This window comes from Cucurbita pepo, chromosome LG04, assembly GCF_002806865.2.
Source record: "Cucurbita pepo subsp. pepo cultivar mu-cu-16 chromosome LG04, ASM280686v2, whole genome shotgun sequence".
NCBI lineage: Eukaryota > Viridiplantae > Streptophyta > Magnoliopsida > Cucurbitales > Cucurbitaceae > Cucurbita > Cucurbita pepo.
This window is the reverse complement of record NC_036641.1, coordinates 7,075,265-7,090,974: the sequence shown is the minus strand read 5'-3', so window position 1 is coordinate 7,090,974 and position 15,710 is coordinate 7,075,265. Positions and strand designations below refer to the sequence as shown.

General features: G+C 41.0%; 4 protein-coding genes across 7 annotated transcripts; 2 read left to right on the top strand and 2 right to left on the bottom strand.

Moving 5' to 3' along the window:
* Positions 1-934: 934 nt before the first annotated feature.
* LOC111792345 (protein usf-like) lies at positions 935-4,437 on the bottom strand. The gene is made up of 5 exons (XM_023673742.1): positions 4,065-4,437; positions 2,786-2,928; positions 2,538-2,667; positions 2,273-2,464; positions 935-1,416 (listed from the first exon to the last, which is right to left on the bottom strand). The coding sequence occupies exons 1-5, from the start codon at positions 4,395-4,397 to the stop codon at positions 1,207-1,209; spliced, it is 1,008 nt and encodes a 335-aa protein (XP_023529510.1). The 5' UTR covers positions 4,398-4,437; the 3' UTR covers positions 935-1,206.
* Positions 4,411-6,166, top strand: LOC111792344 (putative pentatricopeptide repeat-containing protein At1g10330). Its single transcript, XM_023673741.1, has 2 exons — positions 4,411-5,876; positions 6,074-6,166. Exon 1 carries the CDS (start codon positions 4,435-4,437, stop codon positions 5,860-5,862), a length of 1,428 nt encoding a protein of 475 aa, XP_023529509.1. The 5' UTR covers positions 4,411-4,434; the 3' UTR covers positions 5,863-5,876; positions 6,074-6,166.
* A 152-nt stretch (positions 6,167-6,318) lies between these two features.
* Positions 6,319-8,773, top strand: LOC111792346. Of its 4 annotated transcripts, XM_023673744.1 has the most exons (4): positions 6,319-6,420; positions 6,691-6,923; positions 7,181-7,204; positions 8,097-8,676. In XM_023673744.1, exons 2-4 carry the CDS (start codon positions 6,713-6,715, stop codon positions 8,441-8,443), a joined length of 582 nt encoding a protein of 193 aa, XP_023529512.1. In that variant the 5' UTR covers positions 6,319-6,420; positions 6,691-6,712; the 3' UTR covers positions 8,444-8,676. The 4 variants fall into 4 exon arrangements, with proteins under 4 accessions (XP_023529512.1, XP_023529513.1, XP_023529514.1 ...); XM_023673745.1 differs by lacking the exon at positions 6,319-6,420 and having other exon boundaries at positions 6,578-6,923; positions 7,181-7,197; positions 8,090-8,676; XM_023673743.1 differs by lacking the exon at positions 6,319-6,420 and having other exon boundaries at positions 6,587-6,923; positions 8,097-8,773.
* On the bottom strand, positions 8,734-14,031 carry LOC111792343 (lysM domain receptor-like kinase 3). Its single transcript, XM_023673740.1, has 12 exons — positions 13,086-14,031; positions 12,361-12,394; positions 12,262-12,266; positions 11,966-12,121; positions 11,674-11,879; positions 10,741-10,830; positions 10,452-10,545; positions 10,216-10,367; positions 10,044-10,135; positions 9,333-9,477; positions 9,155-9,253; positions 8,734-9,066 (listed from the first exon to the last, which is right to left on the bottom strand). Exons 1-12 carry the CDS (start codon positions 13,696-13,698, stop codon positions 8,902-8,904), a joined length of 1,851 nt encoding a protein of 616 aa, XP_023529508.1. The 5' UTR covers positions 13,699-14,031; the 3' UTR covers positions 8,734-8,901.
* Between the last annotated feature and the right edge of the window lie 1,679 nt (positions 14,032-15,710).

Genomic DNA, 15,710 nt, shown 5'->3' with positions numbered 1-15,710 from the left:
CATATTATATTAATAAATATAATTTCATAAAACTCAAATATTAAATATTTACAAGCACGATATATCAATAACATCGTAACAAATGTCAAGTTAATTTTTTTAATAATCTTAAAAGAAAATTGAGTTGGTCGGGTTCGCCTGACAAAAAAAAAAAAAAAAATCAACCCGTGAATGGATTTGTATTTTTAATTTTTAAAAAATTTAACCCAATTTAAATCCAACTAATTATTTAGTTAGATTTTTTTTTTAGGTTGAAAAATAATAATTAAGAAAATAAAATAATAATTTGGTTTACCAAGTCAGAGTGAGAAAGGGGTTCAGATGAGGTGGACAGAAGGAGACAGGGTTGACTTTATTGACTGGCGTTGGTCCCTATGTTTACTAAGTTTTTAATATAATTATTTTTTCTTTATTTTTAAATTTAATATGGCTAGATAATACCTTGGTATAATAAGACTTTTTATTTAATAAATTCACAACATATAGCTAAATAAATCAATTATAAGGGTACATTTACGAGTGGTTAATGGTAAGCAAAAGTGACCGTGACTTAGCTTTCTATAGATGCTTTCAATGACTCAATTAGGATTTCGGTTTGAAGCTCATATATACACTGCAACAAGCTCCTAGTACGCTTTCCTACGGAGATATTAGGGGATTGAAGAGAGAGTAGCTATTAGGAACTACCCTAAAACACGAACAGAAAGCTATCAATGGTACCTTGACGAAAAACAACCCGATAATTGGCCGAGAGCAAAACCCTTTTTTGGGTATTGATTGACTTTTAATACATAAGTCAGTGACCTCGAAGTGATTCGAAACATTTCAAACTCACTTCCAAATATGTCCTAAATGAGTTCATAAACTACAACAGCTAAGTGTTTTCACGACAAGAAGTAAATTGTTACAAATTTTGAAGTAGATAGATTAATGGTTACATGTTAAAGGCTAAGCACTAAATGATAATATGTTAAAGTTCAGAGACAAAATTATTACAAACGAACGGTTCGGGACCGTAGGAGTTCATAATTCAAACACATACAGAGACCATATTGTTCTATTCATGAACTTTCAACAAGCATACTCCACAAAGCAACACAATACAGAGACCATAGTGCTCAGGAATGCAAACAAGCTTATGTAATGAGCCATGAACTAGGAAGCTAATTAAGATAAAAGGGGGAATTGAACCGAAAACGAACCAGTTTAAGCAGAGAGGTATCGCGACATCCACGACTGGAAGCGAGACCATGCCAGTTCGACTGCGTTATCGTCCTCGTCGAGCATTCCCATGTTCTTCCTCCTCTTCACACCTTCTTCGGATCGGTTCATGAAAGCATGTCCACTTCCTTTATAGATATGAACCTCATGTGGAACTCCTGATTCTTTTAGCTTTTCCTCCAGTTTCTTGGCAGCCTGAAAAGAACTCGAGCTCATTATACTCCTTTATCTTGTATAATTGTATCACGTAAAACACCGGATCGCTACATATTCTTGTCAGCATATGTTAACCGAAGAGAAAACACGATGTGGATTTGAATAGCGAGATTCGGTAACGAGACCGTAACAACCAACAACACTGTATATCGAGCACTTGCAATGCCTTACTTCAAACACTGATTGTATCAGCTCAAGCCCACCGCTAGCAGAGGTTTCCACACCCTTATAAGGAATGTTTCGTTCCCCTATCCAACCGATGTGGGATCTCACAATTCACCCCCTTGGGGGCCCAGCGTCCTTGCTGGAACACCGCCTGGTGTCTGGCTCTGATACCATTTGTAACAGCCCAAGCCCACTGCTAGCAAATATTGTCCCCTTTAGTCCGTTACGTATCACCGTCAGCCTCATAGTTGGGAGATGTTTCCACACCCTTATAAGGAATGTTTCGTTCCCCTCTCCAACCGATGTGGGATTTCACAATTCACCCCCCTTGGGGGCCCAGCATCCTCGCTGGAACACCACCCGGTGTTTGGCTCTGATACCAATAGTAACAGTTCAAGCCCACCACTAGCAGATATTGTCCGCTTTGGCCCGTTTACGTATCGCTGTCATCCTCATGATTTTAAAACGCATCTACTAGGGAGAGATTTTCACACCCTTGTAAGGATTGATTTGTTCCCCTCTCCGACCGATGTGAGATCTCACATTTGGTAACGAGACTGTAGCAATCAACAACATTATGCATCGAGCACTTGCAATGCCTTAGCATATGATGGAGATACTTCTTAAGAGATGACATGGAAGAAAGAAAATGGAATATTAAAGGTTCTACCGTCAAGTCAGAGAAGCCAACAAAGGAATCGAGCTCGCCGAAGTGAGCTTGAACGGGTGCCTTAGCATGGGCAGGGTCTGCAAGCTCTGGTGAAGGGACTCCATAGAATGAAACAACGGCATCAACCTCAGGGATCAACACAGCACTTGCAATGGAGAGAGCACCCCCCATACAGTATCCAGTTACACCAACCTAGCATGATCCAAGTTTATTATGAAGATTTTAGACAACAGTCCATTAGTATCCTAAACAGTATGTAGAATACCTTCTTGGAACCATTAGCCTTGAGCCAGTTGACTGAAGCATGTATATCCTTCACAGCACCTTGCCAATCAAGACCATCCATCAGATGTTGCGCCTCAGCGGCATCTAACCCAACCTTACCTCGATACAAACTGATATGAGAATTACACGAAACAAAATATTCATCAGTAGAATGCAGCAGAACTAAGTAAACGAATTGTATCATCGACATCATCGTCGTTGTCATTGTAAGGAGAAAAGACATCATACTCGGGAATAAGTGCTTTGAAACCAGAACCAAGCTCAGAGATCTTTACAGCATGATTCTTGACTTCATAATCCACTCCCCACCATTCTTGAAGCACAACAATTCCAGGGGCATCATCTCTCCCCACAATATAAGCATCAAATTCCTGCCCAAACAAAACAAAATTCGAAACCTGTGAGATCCCACGTCAGTTGGTGAGGCGAACGAATCATTCTTTAAAAGAGTGGAAACATCTTCCTAGTAGATGCGTTTTGAAAACTTTGAGCGGGAGCTCGAAAGAAAAAGCCCAAAAAGGACAATCTGCAAGTGGTAGGCTTGGGCTGTTACAAATGGTATCAGAGCTAGACATCAAGCGATATGCCAGCGAGGAGGTTGAACCCCGAAGGGGGGTGGACACCAGGTGGTGTGTTAGCAAGGACGTTGGGCCCAAAGGTGGGTGGATTGGGGGGACATCGCTTAGAGAAGGGGACAAGTGTCACCGGCACAAAGGGGGGTGGATTGTGAGATTCCACATCGGTTGGGGAGGAAAACGAAGCATTCTTTAGAAGGGTGTGGAAACCTCTCCCTAATAGACGCATTTTAAAAACCTTGAGGGGAAGCTCGAAAGGGAAAACTCCTCGGAAAAGTCCAAAAAGGACAATATCGGCTAGCGGTGAGCTTGGGGTGTTACAAAATTATTTAGGGAAAAGTTTTATGGATTCAAATTTCAATCCGCTAAACTTTTGAGGATTGTTGGGGGAGGAGTTCCATATTGACTGATTAAGGGGAAACATAGGTTTATAGGTAAGGAATGCATCACTATTGGTATGAGCCATTTTGGAGAAACCAAAAGCACAACCATTAGAGTTTATGCTCAAAGTAGACAATATCATACCATCGTAGAATTTCTTGACAATATCATACCATCGTAGAATTTCTTGACAATATCATACGATCGTAGAATTTCATGATTTCTAATGGAAACACCTTTCCATGAAGGAACAGAGCAAGGCAATGCTCATTTGATTCAAAGAAAGTACTAATTCATAGTGAACAACACAGACCATAATCTTTATCCAGAAACCCCTAAATCATCTAGAGTTTATCAGGCCATAGGGTTAACTCCCTTTATCCTCAAGAATCAAACCGACCCATTAAACAAAAACAGTGCCACAAATCTATTCCAAAGACCAAACAGCAAATAGAATCATACCCAGATAAAGAAACTAGCAATATATCAAATCAAACGCGAAAAACAAACCGAGGGAAAAGATCAAAGAGCAAAAAACGAAATGAACTCACAGTGCCCTCCCTCTGAATTTGGATCTTCTTGAAAGTGGAAGAGGCAGAAGCAGCCATGGAGAAACTGAGGAGCTCAGCTTGCGAACAGTGAAGAAGATCGTTGAGCCTTTGAGAAGTGACCCTGAAGGAGAACAGAAAGAGCGTGAAATTGATCGATGGGTTTTTCTTTTTATATGAAGTCAAACAGCTTAGCGGATGAGGCAGAAATGGGAAGTAACGAGTAAAGGCTAAAAGGGTCACTAAACGACGACGTTGTTTCGTTAACGTCCACCCCGGAAGATCATGACAATTGTGAGCGCCTAGCGGTGGGGATGCCACTCTCGACAGCGACATGAGGGTTCTTTGAAGAATCCTCCACTTGTTTAGTGTTATGCCATACTCCTCCGAGTGGCTACTGCAACTTCTTCAACGATTTATCAAGAACTCGACCAAAATCCAACAAATCCACGCCCTTTTAATCACCGATGATCATCTCTTGAACAAACCCCAAGCTCCCTTGAATCCAAAATGGATCAGTAGTCTTCTCTATAACGCTCTGATCAGAGGCTATTTGAGCTTCAATCGGCCTTGCTCCACGCTAATTCTCTACACCCAAATGCTTGCCCACCGCACTAAACCCAACGCTTATACTTTCCCCTCAATCATCAAATCCGCCACCATTTCTTCCCCTTTGCTGGGTAAATTGATCCACGCACATGCTGTCAAGATTGGCGTTGTGAGCGATCCGTTTGTGCTGACATCGTTCGTTAGCTTCTACGCGGAGCTTCGGGAATTGGGTAATGCACGTAAGGTGTTCGATGAAATTACTGACCCTTGTATTGTTGCGTTTAACTCTTTGCTTGATGCGTTTGTCAAAAATGGAGACATGGGCTCTGCTGTTTTGAAGTTTAGGTCCATGAAAAAGCGTGATGTGGTTTCTTGGACAAGTATTGTTCATGGGTTCTGGTGGAATGGGCGATTTCTTGAGGCGATTAGGTTCTTTGAGATGATGATGATGAATGGTGAAGTGAAGCCAAGTGAAGCTACGTATGTGAGTGTGCTTTCTTCTTGTGCTAATTTAGCTGCGGAGGGAGTTCTCTGTCGTGGGAAAGAAATTCATGCTTACATTATTAGAAACGAGGGTGAGCTGAGTGTGTTTATAGGGACTGCGTTGGTGGATTTTTATGGGAAAATGGGATTGTTGGGAAGTGCAAGAACAGTTTTTAACCAAATGAAGAACAGGGAGCTCTGCGTTTGGAATGCAATGATCTCTTCCTTATCCTCCAATGGCAGAGAAAGAGAAGCATTGGAGCTATTTGCTTCAATAAAAGCTGAAGGAATACGTCCTAACGAGGTTACATTTGTTGCGATTCTTACAGCGTGTGCTCGTGGCAAGCTCGTCGAATCGGGGCTGGAGCTATTCCGATCGATGTCAAACGATTTCTCGATTGTACCGATTGCTGAGCACTATGTCTGTATGGTTGATCTCTTAGGGAAGGCAGGGCTTTTGAGAGAGGCAACTGAATTCATCGAGTCCATGCCATTTCAGCCTGATGCTTCTGTTTTGGGAGCCCTTTTGAATGCTTGCAACATTCATGGAGCCACTGAACTGGGAAATGAAGTAGGAAGAAGATTGCTTGTGATGCAGCCACGACATTGCGGACGGTACGTGACTTTGGCGAGTATTAACGCCGGAGCGGAGAAATGGAGTCGGGCTGCAGTTATAAGACGAGTAATGGCAGATGCCGGTATTCAGAAAGCCCCAGCTTATAGTAGAGTAGATCCAATGCAAAATTTGGTGCCAATATCCTCCTCTTGACGTTGAGCTGCAAGGTATTTGTACATTAACTATCTATGCTTTGAGAATCTGAAGCATGAAATAGTAAAATGTACAAAACCAATCCAAGTTCATAGCTTTTACACATGGTTCAATCTGTTTTGCTTCCTTTAATGATGATTTTGGCTGTTCTTCCTTAGACCACCCAACCCCATTTATACAACCATAATAACATTTAGAATCTCATGATAAGGTCGAGGCCAACTCGAGCCAACCATAGCGAAGGTAATCAAGTGTCTCTACAATCTCATGAAATCATCACATGTAGAAGACAAGTGGTTGGGAGCCAAATCGAAAACGAAAAGCTAAAGCTTGAGAAGTTTGGATTCGATGAAGAGATTCAAACCGTGATAAGGTCGAGGTCAACCCGAGCCTAAAGGTAATCAAGCATCTCCACAACCTCATCAAATCATCACATGTAGAAGATAAGTGGTGGGGAGCCGAATTGAAAACGAAAGCTAAAACTTAAGAAGTTTGACATTGACATAGAGATTCACACCGTGATAAGGTCGAGGCCAACCCGAGCCAACCACAAGAAAGGTAATCAATCATCTCTACAACCTCATGAAATCATCACATATAGAATACTATTGGTGGGGAGCCAAATCGAAAATGAAAAGCTAAAGCTTGAGAAGTTTAGGATAGACAAATGATNTCCAGCTGTTCTAAGATAAAAAAGAGATCTTTTTCAATAAATTTGAGAAGAGGGGGTTAGATTTGGATACCCATTAAAAGTCTGATTCTTTTCTTTGTTTGTATTAAGAGATTCGTTCCAATCACCAGTTTATTTATTCCGCTATTCACTCTCAGTAAATCCTTTCCACTTTCTCCGATGGCAATTCAGGCGCGTTCTTGCGATCCCTCGCTCATCAAGCTTGGATTGGCTTTGATCGCCCTCTCTATCGCCGGCTACATTCTCGGCCCTCCTCTCTACTGGCATGTCAAGGAAGGTTTCGCCGTCGTTAGCCGCTCATCTTCTTCTTCCTCTTGCCCTCCTTGCTTCTGCGACTGCTCTTCTCAGCCCGTCATCTCAATTCCCGAAGGTAACTTCAAAATTTCTTCGTTCTAATTCTCAGATCCGATTAGATCTCATCTGGGTTTCATCTAATTTCGACGGAGATTCGTTAGTTTTGTAATTCGCTTGCTTAGATCTCGTGTTTTGGGGGTTTTCTTGTGGTTCCCTGTTCTTTGATTCTGATTATAATGTCGGTTTTATGTGATTCTAGGGTTTATGAATTTTGAAATGGTTTCTGTTTATGGATTGTAGTCTAATTGTTTATCTGATTATGTTTATCTGCAGAATTGAGGAACTCTACCTTTGCAGGTTAGTTTTACTTGAGAAATTTACTTTCTTTCTCAAGTGATTATAATGATTCTGCTTCCTCATGACTATTGAAACAATGTAAAAGATCTCAATATATGAACTCTTCTACTGATCATGAACTAGATTGCATTGTTCTAAGAGAGCCATTGGATGATGTTTCCTCCATTTATAGGTTCTTCAATATTTTCAGTAAAAATGCCTTTCGAGGTAGGCTCGCCTTGAGTTTTTCTTAGGTTGTAACCGTGAGATCCCATATCGGTTGGAGGATGCTGGGTCCTGAAGAGAGTGGATTGTGAGAGCCCACATTGGTTGGAGAGGGAAACGAAACATTCTTTCTAAGGGTGTAGAAACCTCTCACTAGCATACGCGTTTTAAATGCTTGAGAGGAAACTCGGAAGGGAAAACCCAAAGAGGACAATATCTGCTAGCGGTGGGCTTGGGCCGTTACGGTAACTCTTGAGTAGAAGGGTGAGGCTGAGTGCATGAAATGAAGTAGCAACATGAATGGATAAAGGAGCATGAATGATCTATCAATTTCTTTCTTAATACGTTTTAAAGTCAAGATTCATAAGTGCCTCTAGAAATAGTGTGCTATGGTAAATGTGAGGCCATAATCATGATGAACTTGAGTAGCTCGTAAGAAGCACGGACACTTTAATTTGGTTAATAATCACGATGAACTTGAGTAGCTCGAAAGAAGCACGGACACTTAAGTTTGGTTAATAACCATGATGAACTTGAGTAGCTTGTAAGAAGCACAGACACTTCAGTTTGGTTAATAATCATGATGAACACGAGTAACGATCCAATATTTAGGTGTGTGGTTTAGATTTTTCTTCTTTCAATTTCCATACTTCTTCCAACAAACTGTAAATACTCGTACATTTTGCAGATTGTGTTAAGCACGATCCAGAAGTGAGTCAAGACACAGAGAAGAACTTCGCAGACCTATTGTTAGAGGAGTTGAAGTTAAAGGAAGCCGAAGCCTCAGAAAGTCATCGTCGTGCTGATATGGCTCTGCTCGAGGCGAAGAAGATGACATCTCAGTATCAAAAAGAAGCAGACAAGTGCAATTCTGGGATGGAAACATGTGAAGAAGCAAGAGAGAAAGCTGAAGCAGTATTAGCTGCTCAGAAGAGACTAACAGCAACATGGGAGCAAAGGGCTCGCCAAAGGGGCTGGAAAGAAGGGGCTGCTAAGTCTCGTATTCAAAAACAAGGAAATATTCAAACTGCATAAAACAGCATCCAAGCAGAGTAACACTTCCTCCCGTCCTCGCCTTTCGTTTTTGTTTCATATATATATATAATTTTTTGGTAGCAACTTAAATTTCACTCGACGCCCTCGAATAGATCGGAATGAACTATTTCAGGTATCTTTAGAGAATCGAAATGTCAATTACCATTGTTTAGTTAAGTCTATGAAAATGTGCATTAGTTGAAAGCAACTAATGTATTGATAAAGTTATGTTACTCTCATTTGTTATCTTCTTTGTGGCCTAATGGCCTCGTTCGAAACAAAATCGAAAGTTCAAGAACATATGATACGTTGTTGCACCTTTTCATAGGCAATCCATAATTCTCAACTACATGAATTTACATATATGTTTGTCCAGAAAGAGATCAAATAAGAAAGTTATAAGGTTACACAGGCTTCCATGAGACGTGGGAATCGAGCGAAGATTATGGTGCTCGAGTCTACCTTCCCGACATTAAGTTGACGAGGGCTTGGTTTTCGTAGAACGAGCCAACATCCCAATCTTCTGTTGCGGAAGAAAGTGTCATGAGAGCAACCACAATGGATCTCATGCTTGGGCGTAGCTGTGGATTCTCATGTGTACATGCTCTGGCAAGTTGAGCCATCTGCAACCAAAACAAATCCATATTCTCACAATCACACATCAAGCATCAGTTTACGAGAAGCAATGGCAGAAAGGCGTGTTACATTTACCTTGAAAACCGAATCGAGCGGGTAGTTCTCTTTGAGTCTTGGGTCGACTAGTTTGTGTAGGTTCTCCTTTGCATCGGGTTGATTCAGTACATCTTCAAACTGCAAAATGCAGGATCATCATAAGTAATGCTATAAGGGATTTTGAGAGTGAGAACGAAAAATTGGTTAGAGTATCCACCAAAGCGACAAGGCCTTTTGACTCGTTAATCGCGCTGGCTCTGTTCGTCTTAACCACAGCTTCCTTGGCTGAAATAAGCTCGTAAAGAACGACACCAAAAGCATATACGTCGATCTTTGGAGAAACATCACCATATTGTGCATATCTGGAGGTGCAGTAGATATCAATCAAAGCGTTATAAGACACAAAACTAGCCAGAATCTATAAGTAGGAGCTGATTGAACCAGCTGAAAATAACTACCGAGTGATGAACACCTAGAAACTCGATTCTAAAACTTCCAACCAATGATCAACGAATAAGATACAATCAATGTGAGATCCCATATTGGTTGGAGAGGGGAACGAAACATTGTGGAAACCTCTCCCTAGTGGACGCATTTTAAAACCTTGAGGGAAGTGAAAGCCCAAAGAGGATAATATTGCTAGCGGTAGGCTTGGACTATTACAAATGGTATCATAGCCAGACACCAAGTAATGTGCCAGTGAGGATGTTGGGCCCCCAAAGGGGGTGGATTGTGAGATCCCACGTTGGTTGGAGAGGGTAACGAAACATTCTTTATAAAGATGTGAAAATCTCTCCCTAGTTGACGTGTTTTAAAACCTTGAGAGGAAGCCTGGAAGGAAAAAAATCCAAAGAGAATAATATTTGCTAGCAGTGGGTTTGGACTGTTCACTCCAACTAAAAACTGAGGCATAAAAAGGTCATCTTACTCGGGTGGCATATATCCAAATGTGCCCACAAGACGAGTGGGAAGAGACGAATTACCAACTTCAGTCAACTTGGTTAATCCGAAATCCGCAACCTGCATAAAATATGTTTCGAGTAAGAGATGCAAACCCGTGGTGGTTTAAACAGTTCAACATTACATTACTTGAGAGCTACCTTTCCATGAAAGTTCTTGTCAATCAATATATTGGCTGATTTGATATCACGATGAATATAAACGGGCACGGTGTGCTCATGGATATACTCAAGACCTCGAGCTGAATCAAGCGCGACTTGGACCCTAGTATGCCAGGGCAACGGATCCCGACCTGAAAACGTGACCGGTTATATCAAATTCTCCAAAAGCAGCACAATGAAAGTGAAGTTTTCTCTCCATTTTCACATGAACTCACCTGTGCCACGTAAATGTTGGCCTAAATTGCCATTCTCAATGAACTCATAGACTAGGAATAGAGAATTCTCAACACAATATCCTATCAAACGCACCTGCATTTAATCATCATTGGTAAATTTCAGAAACTTGAGATTAAGAATGATCATGTAAACAAGAAAAGGTGGATCGTTTCGTGGACGGCTTCCCTGTTTTACGAGTTCGAGTTTAATATGTGAAACGCATTCTGATAAATTTTGTATCATCGTTCTTACAAAAACATGTAAGTCTAGAAGTAGGCAGTAACGTACCAGGTTCAAGTGGTGAACGCGTGTTAGAACTTTAATTTCGGCGAGGAACTCCCTTGTAGCTTCCATATCCATCTTCTTTATTGCTGCTCTCTGTACAAAAATTGGTGAAGGGATGAAAGTAAGGTTAGGTTTGAAATGAGAATGTAATAGGAAGTCCAACAAGTGAAGGCACCTATATATTCATCTAATGAATAAAACCAGTAAATGCAACAAATGAAGCATATTAGATGTAACGGTGCAAGCCGAAGTCCACCACTAGCAGATATTGTCCTCTTTGGGCTTTCCCTCAAGGTTTCTAAAACGCGTCTGCAAGGGAGAGGTTTCTACACCCTTATAAAGAATGTTTCGTTCTCCTCCCAACCAATGTGGGATCTCACAATCCACCCCCTTCGGGTCCTCGCTGGCACTTGTTCCCTTCTCCAATCGATGTGGGACCCCCCAATCCACCCCCTTAGGGGCCCAGCGTCCTTGCTGGCACACTGCCTCGTGTCCACCCCCCTTGGAGCTCAGCCTCCTCACTAGCACATCGCCCGGTGTTCGGCTCTAATACTATTTGTAACAGCCCAAACCCACCGCTAGCAGATATTGTCCTTTTTGGGCTTTCCCTTTCGGGCTTCCCCTCAAGGTTCTCAAAACGCATCTACTACGGAGAGGTTTCCACACCCTTATAAAGAATGTTTCGTTCTCCTCCCCAACCAATGTAAAATCTCACCTTAGACGTACAATTTAGAGTCATAGAACTCAAAGATATAGCATCGAAGATGTTAAAGACGACGGGAGGTCAATAACGTCAGCATCACTCAACAGATTGAGTTATCTTTAAGCTACAAAACCAACTATAAAACTACCAGCACTTCCATAGTAGAATTTGAATGGAAACTTAAACTCATGAGCCATAGCCCCTCTAGGATGAACTGGGATAAACCAACAAACCTCTCCTCTGAGTTCTGCATAGTAAACCGATCCAAAGCCACCTTCACCGATTTTGTTCGCCAAACTAAAGTTATCGGTCGCCTTCGCAAGCTCTTCGTATGAGAATTCCACTGATTTTTCCACAGTAATATTTGTGACTGCAGCTATACCACCACCTCGACCATTCGATTCAGTAGATTTATCCATGGAACTTCCCGTCACGAGACCTAATACAACGGCGGATTTATAAAACGATAGTTATAAATCATCAGTCGTACCATTTTAAAACGACATTTGAAAGTTAAAAGAGTACCATGCCCATCTTGAGAAGATAAATCTTGGGAGGACACCAGCAATGTAGACCTTTTCGATTTCCTCCTTCGAACGACGATGTAAACGACGCCTGCTACAAGTAAGACCCCAAGAACTACACCAATAACTAAGCCAGCAATGGCTCCACCTGCAAGTCCTGATCATATACAAACAGAGAACAATAAGATTGAAGGAGCTTCAAGTTCCAATTCTAATAACTCAGACATGGCCATCAATGGCTTCTTTCCCTCAATCTCAAGATAATCATTTCAAGCCCATCTAAGAAAGACAAAGCACCTGTGCTGCAGAGAACAAAAGATTAAGAAAAGGGCTGTTGAGAAACCAGAAAAGTTGCACATATCTAACTCAAAAGGAACACAAACATAATGAAACTACCTTATGTTCAGAGGTGGGTAGCTGCGACTTTGATCTGCAAACAAGAAAATACTGTCACACAAGTTATCAAACATAGCCAGGGAGTCTCATATTGACTAATTTAGGGAATGATCATGGGTTTATAAGTAAGGAATACATCTCCATTGGTACGAGACCTTCTAGGAAAACCAAAAGCAAAGCCACGAGAGCTTAGGCTCAAAGTGGACAATATCATATCATTATGGAGAGTTGTGATTCCTAATATGGTATCAGAGTCATGCCCTAAACTTAGCCATGTCAACAGGATCCTCAAATGTCGAACAAAGAATTGTGAGCCTCGAAGGTGTAGTAAAAAAAAGACTCAAGTGTCAAACAAAGGGTGTACTTTGTTCGAAGTTCGAAGACTCCCGAGAAGGAGTCGAGCCTCGATTAAGGAGAGGCTGTTCGAGGGTTCCATAGGCCTTGGGGGAGTCTCTATGGTGTACTTTGTTCGAGGGGAGGATTGTTGAGAATTGTTGGGAGGGAGTCCCACGTTGGCTAGTTTAAGGAATGATCAAGGGTTTATAGGTAAGGAATACATCTTCATTGGTACAAGGCCATTTGGGAAAACCGAAAGCAAAGCCACGAGAGCTTAGGCTCAAAGTGGACAATATTATATCATTATGGTGAGTCGTGATTCCTAACACATAAACTACATGATTCTACCCAGCAAAAGATCATACCGAAAACAAGGGGAAGAAACTCACCTCTGCCTGGAATGAAGATCAAATTTCCTGCGCTGAAATTCACACCCTGATTGTACTGCTGCAGCAAATTCGAGCTGACATTCGTATCTCGTTCCAAATTAGCCCAACTATCATTTGATCCAAGTGGGTAAGTGATGAACAGCCCATAATCCTTGGAAACATCAGGATCCCCACAAGAACAGTTCACCACTACATTCAAAATTCCATCTATAGGAAGCCGACTAACATCAAAATTATTGAATCTCTGTAACATGTCCACCGTAGTCAAGCCCGCGTAGAATTTGGTCGCAATTTGATTGTAGCTATCTCCACTGTTAATCCTGTACTGAAACATATGACCCAGAAAAGCATCGTTAATACAGCCGCAGGAGAATGGAATGTTGATCCTATCGCCGCTAGTAATGGTGTCTTTGTTGGGAACTTTATCTCTGTTGTAGCTCACAATGGTATCAGGGGATTGCACGCCGAACAGATTGGATATCAAACTCAAATTGCTTCCCTGCCATACTAAATATGAACCCAAAGCTACATCGCATGTTCTAGGGCACTTTGAATCAGCACCCAGAAGAACAGATATCAAAACCAATAACAAAAACCCAAATCGGGAGTTCATTTGGATGAAACAAACCCCAAATCAAACCGATTGAAGAAAACCCAGTTGAGAAATTATGATTCTGAGAAGAAACAAGCCGATTTTCGCTTCGAAGAGAGCGCCTCGTTACGCCGTTGACTGAAAGGGTCTTGATATTTCACTGGGTTACGATTGTTTGAACTCTTGAGCTGGTAAAAAACGACGGCTAACATTTTTAACGAAGAATAGAATACAATATGGGTGACCCAATTGGGATGAAGCTTCCTGTGGTGATTAATGAAAGGGTCGTGAAGCTGGCGAAGTGCTGAAATGTTCTTGCGGGCTGTTAGTCAAGATGTTTGGAAGGAATTTGGGTCATGAGGGCAGCTGCTCTTTAGGCTGTTGCTGCAGTTATGGTGGGGGCTACACGCTTGGAAGTGGCAAAATTTGGCTCTTCCTCTTTGTGATTGTAACTTAGAACCGTCTCATCTTCTTCAATTCACCGTAGTGGCTCATCATGAATTCATGATAAATTATGCCCGCTAATGATCAGAGTTTGAATTTTGTCTAGTAATTTAGATTTTATTCAATGGGTCGTGTTTGATCGAATAAAGTTCAAATCTTTTACTCATGGTATAGATTCCACTGTTCCTCTGAGTTGTAGAGTGGATATTTAAATTGCAAAATTTCCATTCAATTGGAGAGAGTGACAAAACATTTCTTATATGTGAAAATCTCTCCCCAGTAAATGTGTTTTAAAACTGTGATAATATCTACTAGTTGTGAGCATAGGTTGTTATCAAAGTTAGACATCAAGCAGTGTGTTAGCGATGACGCGGGCCCCCAAGGGGTGAATAGTGAGATCTCACATTGGTGAGAGAAGAAAACGAAACATTCTTTGGGTGTGGAAACCTTTTTTTTTTAGACCGTGAGGCTGACGACAATAAGTTAAAGTAGACAATATTTGTTAGCGGTGAGGTTGAGCTACTACAAAAACATTTAACCTTTTTTTTTTTTACAAGAGATGAAATATCCGTTATCGAAAGAGTAACAATCATATTATATTATATTCTTCGTTAAAAATGTAAGTCGTTCGAGAATTCAAACAATATTTAGATGTAAACCTCCAACTTTACACGGTTTGAACTCTCTCAACATTCCTAGTAATCCCTAGCTCGTTTTTTGTACTGTTTTTTTTTATAGTTGAGCTATTTTGATGGATTGGAATGACAAGACGATTTATACTTCTGTGCAATATTATAATATGATTAATCTCAAACCCGTTACAGGAAGTGCATTGTGGCTCAACTTATATGGCCATGGAATAATATTTTGTAATTTCTTCCCAATAAATTAAATTAAAATGATATAATCCAATATTCTCTCACACATATTCTATTTATATTTAAAAATAATAATAACAAATAGTAGTAAAAATTAAACAAACAAACAAAATTATTATATTCTTAACATATCGTACCACATTTTAGACCACAATAGTGTTCGGGATAGCTCAAGAATCGTATGTGGTCGAAAAATATGATCCTTAGTCCATGTAAGGTAGAAGGCGAGGTGGCAAAACGAAGAATTAACTTGACATGCAATATAGAATTTTACACTGTTATAGTTAGACATGTTTATTTAATCTATAGGATCGAGCCTATAACGACCTAGATTCACCGCTAGGTGATATTGTCCTCTTTGAACTTTTCCTTTCGGGCTTTCCCTCAAGGAAGGTTTCCACACCCTTATAAATGGTGGTCGAGCATGTAATGACCCAGATTCACCGCTAGCAAATATTGTCCTCTTTGGGCTTTCCCTTTCGGGCTTTCCCTCAAGGCTTTAAAACGCGTCTCTAGGGGAAGGTTTTCACACCCTTATAAATGGTGGTTTGTTCTCCTCCCCAACCAATGTGGGACATCACATAGCCACAATGGGAACCCATCTCGAACTGGGTGGAGATTTCCCGTTTAAATGGGAATGAAGAATGGACTGAAGAGAGATTTCTCCCTGTTAGATAAATGAGTCTAAAGACGGAGATTATATTCTTGTCC

Coding starts and splice junctions, on each gene's coding strand:
- LOC111792345 (XM_023673742.1), bottom strand. CDS start 4,397: ATGTCGCTGTCGAGAGTGGCATCCCCACCGCTAGGCGCTCACAATTGT. Junction 2,929..4,064: donor AAATTCAGAGGGAGGGCACT/GTGAGTTCATTT, acceptor TTGTTTGGGCAG/GAATTTGATGCTTATATTGT. Junction 2,668..2,785: donor TTCAAAGCACTTATTCCCGA/GTATGATGTCTT, acceptor TTCTCATATCAG/TTTGTATCGAGGTAAGGTTG.
- LOC111792344 (XM_023673741.1), top strand. CDS start 4,435: ATGCCATACTCCTCCGAGTGGCTACTGCAACTTCTTCAACGATTTATC.
- LOC111792346 (XM_023673743.1), top strand. CDS start 6,713: ATGGCAATTCAGGCGCGTTCTTGCGATCCCTCGCTCATCAAGCTTGGA. Junction 6,924..7,180: donor CGTCATCTCAATTCCCGAAG/GTAACTTCAAAA, acceptor GTTTATCTGCAG/AATTGAGGAACTCTACCTTT. Junction 7,205..8,096: donor GAGGAACTCTACCTTTGCAG/GTTAGTTTTACT, acceptor TACATTTTGCAG/ATTGTGTTAAGCACGATCCA.
- LOC111792343 (XM_023673740.1), bottom strand. CDS start 13,698: ATGAACTCCCGATTTGGGTTTTTGTTATTGGTTTTGATATCTGTTCTT. Junction 10,368..10,451: donor CCAACATTTACGTGGCACAG/GTGAGTTCATGT, acceptor TCACGTTTTCAG/GTCGGGATCCGTTGCCCTGG. Junction 9,254..9,332: donor CAAAAGGCCTTGTCGCTTTG/GTGGATACTCTA, acceptor TGCATTTTGCAG/TTTGAAGATGTACTGAATCA.